Source organism: Pempheris klunzingeri, unplaced genomic scaffold (genome assembly GCF_042242105.1).
Source record: "Pempheris klunzingeri isolate RE-2024b unplaced genomic scaffold, fPemKlu1.hap1 Scaffold_73, whole genome shotgun sequence".
In the NCBI taxonomy this organism is placed as follows: domain Eukaryota; kingdom Metazoa; phylum Chordata; class Actinopteri; order Acropomatiformes; family Pempheridae; genus Pempheris; species Pempheris klunzingeri.
Window position 1 is genome coordinate 1 of NW_027254977.1, and position 4026 is coordinate 4026.

Consider the following 4026-nt stretch of genomic DNA (forward strand, 5'->3'; position numbering starts at 1 on the left):
CTGTAATTAGTGTATTTACTTATTATTATGCCATACATAAAAACGAGATTATGGTGTTTGATACTTATGTAAAAAGATGTATACGTGAATTAATTGGTAGACGAATGAGAAGTTTGTATTTTGGAATAAGCCAAGATAAGAATTTAGGTATTAATTATGAAAAAAATGAATTTTTGATGAGTTACAATTGTAGCCCTCTTTTTTTCATATTTTTAAAACTTTGACACAGCAGATACGTCTTCAGTGTTAAGGTTTCTTACACTTGCCTCATGAAATTATGGGATTCATTAGTGGAAATTCATTATATTCATCAAACCATAATTTAATATTTTGTAGTAGGGAGGTTAAACCAACATGACATTGAGTTATTGGGGTGACCGACATTGATAATAAATCTTTTAGGAAATTATATTCTAAATCAATCATCTTAAGGACGTGTATTTTCACAGTTGTACTGTAATGTATCACTATCGCTCATTTAGCGGCCCTATAAATAATAGTCTTGACATTTGGGCTATGTTAATGTAACAGAAAGTCCAGTAGAACATCAAGAAAATGAATTAGATGAGCTTTTATGATGATAGATGTGCTAGTCATATCCTGCCTATACAGAAAAAGATTTTCTGTACAAGTATCTAAGAATTTGATAAAGCTTAATAAAATCAAAATAATGGCTTGGCTGGTATTTTGACCTCTAATAAACGTAATACCAACATATGCAGAAATAATTTATAGTTCAGAATTATATTAAGCTGGTATTATTGATAATCTGATAAAGTAATGAGAACTTTCTTTCAATATATGTAATAGTTTTATGCTACAGAGAATAAATGTAATTCAGATGCACTAGAATAAGTACAAATATTTAATTTATAGATAATATTAGGTATGGGAGAAATTTTATAGTAATGCTATTCATCCTTTTGCCATATGTTTCATTTCCATATCCTATTCAAAATATGAACAAAAATGATGTAAATTTTTATTACTTCTAGCATTTGTTCGACTATTTGAGAAGTATTCATTTTAGGATCATGTCCCCAGTCATGTCTTGCATTTGAATCCTCAAAAACCTGGGGCCAACTATCAGCTATAAAAAATAGATAGTAATTTTTTAGGCTGCATAAATTTACCAATGTTTTGTCGAATAGGATCAACATTGTAATCAATAGTAAATTGTGGTATGGTTTTTTTAATTTCTTCTGCCAACATGTTAGGAGTAAAACTTACAGCTCCAACATTGTAGGTAGTTTGTTTAAGCTTTTTACGTTCGACGTCAACAAAATCAATGGTGCTTTTGACACAATCATCAATATGCATCATTGGCAACAAGGTATCACCTCTCAAATAGCAAGTATACTTTCGATTTTTAACAGCTTCTTGAAATATATCAACAGCATAATCTATACGAAAATTCATAAAATTATGGAAATTATAGTTATAAATAATATTGGGTATATACCAGTTGTACCACCACCTGGTTCACTATCAGATGATATTATTCCTGGATAGCGCAGACATCGAAAATCTACACCATGTTTTAGGAAGAAATACTAGATTTTATTATATAAATATTAATTTCCAAAAAATTTGTATGCATAAAAAAATTAAGCATACTTCCCCGATTAGTTCAGTGTATACTTTTGATATTCCATAAATTGATTTGGGTCGCTGAATACATATATCTGGTGTAGGTGCACGCGGGGATTCGGGTCCGAATGCTCCAATCGTGCTAGGAATAAATACTTTAACATTTTTTTCTTTAGCTAGCTATATTGTTTAGGTAGATGAAAACATTTTATTAAGAAGTGTGGTTGGATACCTCTAAAAGTGGATATATTGAATAGACGTTAACTTGATGGGCCAAAACAGGTTTACACTCTGCAATAAAAGACAACAATGCAGCCAGATGAATAACACAGGTTATTTCATATTTTTCAATAGCCAATCTTAATGTTTTGACATCGCATACATCAATCTTTTCATATTTAATTCCTTAAAAAAGTCATAGATAAAATACAAGGTTGAAATGATAATAAATGATATTGTAAATGAGAAAGTTTAAAAAAGAATAGATATAAAGATATATAATCATTATTAGTAATAAAAGTGATTAAAAAAGAATTATTTCAAAATAAAAATAATAGATGTCTAAGTAAAAATAGATTCAAAAACATTGAAAATTGTTGAATTTCCTACAACTATACATAAAGTATATGAATTGAGTAAGCTATGCAAGTCCGTTATTTTGTTGTGACCTTACTGTTAAGAGTTTGGAACTAAAAATATTTAGAGATCACTTTATGGAGAGAAATATAGAATTAAGTAAATGTATGGAACAATCTGGGAAGATATATGACTTGAGTCATTAGTGTGCGATAGTAAAAAAATTTACTGCTTTTTTATGATATTCTACATGTCAAATTCATAACAAACAAATATTATATAAAACATGTAAGGTCACATCTCTTTAATATACAAGTGATTACAAATAGTATTCTTAAAAAGTGTGTAATTTTCAGTATGGATAGCAAATATAAAAATCAATCGAATATTATGTTGGGATATATATTTAAAAATTTGATATTTATGATATGATGAGATATTTTCTTTGAATAATATGTATTAGAAATCAGCAGTAGACTTCCATTTGAATTATAAAAAATTTAGATTCGAGTGATACATCAAAAAGGGAAATTTTAAAATGAAATCGTAATCAAAAAACTTATGCTATTATAGTTACAAGAAGAATTATGCTAATAAAGTAAATATAGACAACATATAACATTATCATAATTATTATTACTTTATGATTAAATTAAACATAAAATAAAAAATATAGAAGCAAATATTCGCCCTATTATAAAATCGTTAAAATAATATAAAACTATATTAGTATGGAGATAATTAAACATCGCTATAACCAAAACAAAAATATTTGCCAAGATGGGATCTTAATGAAAATTGATCAACACTAAGCAAGTCAGTATAAACAAAAATATACTTTGTTAATTATAAAAAAACGCGACAATTGTAAAAAAAATAAAAACTATATTGTTATTGTGCTTAATAAAATATGAAATCCCTGATAAGGCAAATTAATTTTAAAAAATCATGTCAAAAAACTAGAAATTTAACTATCTGGCTATTTTTAAACTCCCATAATGTTACAGAGTTGGGTACAAGTGCTGAGATATATTCTTGTTGACTCTATATTACCATAAATAGTTTATAAAAGGTCAATGCTTATGTTCACTATCATCAGTATCATAAAAGGGTGATAACAGTATTTTAGTTATAAAGGTGTAAAAATAGTGTGTAATAGGTTCTAATTCAAAATAAAAATATCGAAAAATTCTTATCAATCTTCTTGGATGTAAACACCTAAAAATAAAAAAAACATTGCTGCTGTAACAAAATGAGGTAAAGTAATAATATAAATAACACATTGAAAATGAAAAAATGCATTTATTGAACAACAAAGTAATATTTTTTAAAATTTCTACATAAGAAACGATACTAAGAAAAAAATGATATGTTAGTGAAATTTCCCTTAATTTACATAATCAGCATGTTAAATGATAAAAAGTTAAATGGAGGGCCAGCGAAGAGTTCAAACTGATTATGGTAGATTAACTTATCATATAGCTTATATACGCTGTAGAATTTATTATCTTAATGGAAAAATTTTTATTTAAAATTAATTTAGTTATTCATGACTAAAAATTATAAGACGTGCATTAAAAAAATATCGCGATATGAATATAATTAGTTATCAATAACTAATTTTAGTACCAGATAAAAATTTTATTTCTTGCGGACTTGACATAATTCCGAAAAAAATGAAAAAGGACCGAAATTAGCCAGAATCATGAATAATAAGGATGAAGTTGATTCATACATAGCAGAGAACTTTAAAAAACAAGAAGAAAATTTTTTTCCCAAATGAGCACTTAAATGTTGACAGATAGGTACAATTATTTCATCACAGATCATTATTACAAGGGGGCCTTAAAATAAACGTTA

At 26.9% G+C, this 4026-nt stretch overlaps 1 protein-coding gene across 1 annotated transcript; it reads right to left on the reverse strand.

Moving 5' to 3' along the window:
• Positions 1 to 989: 989 nt before the first annotated feature.
• LOC139225171 (L-threonine 3-dehydrogenase, mitochondrial-like) lies at positions 990 to 1949 on the reverse strand (the record flags this gene model as incomplete). The annotated part of the gene is made up of 5 exons (XM_070856183.1): positions 990 to 1090; positions 1134 to 1403; positions 1463 to 1553; positions 1618 to 1770; positions 1823 to 1949. Coding segments are annotated over 5 exons (742 nt in total), but the record flags the coding sequence as incomplete, so codon positions are not given.
• Positions 1950 to 4026: the final 2077 nt, after the last annotated feature.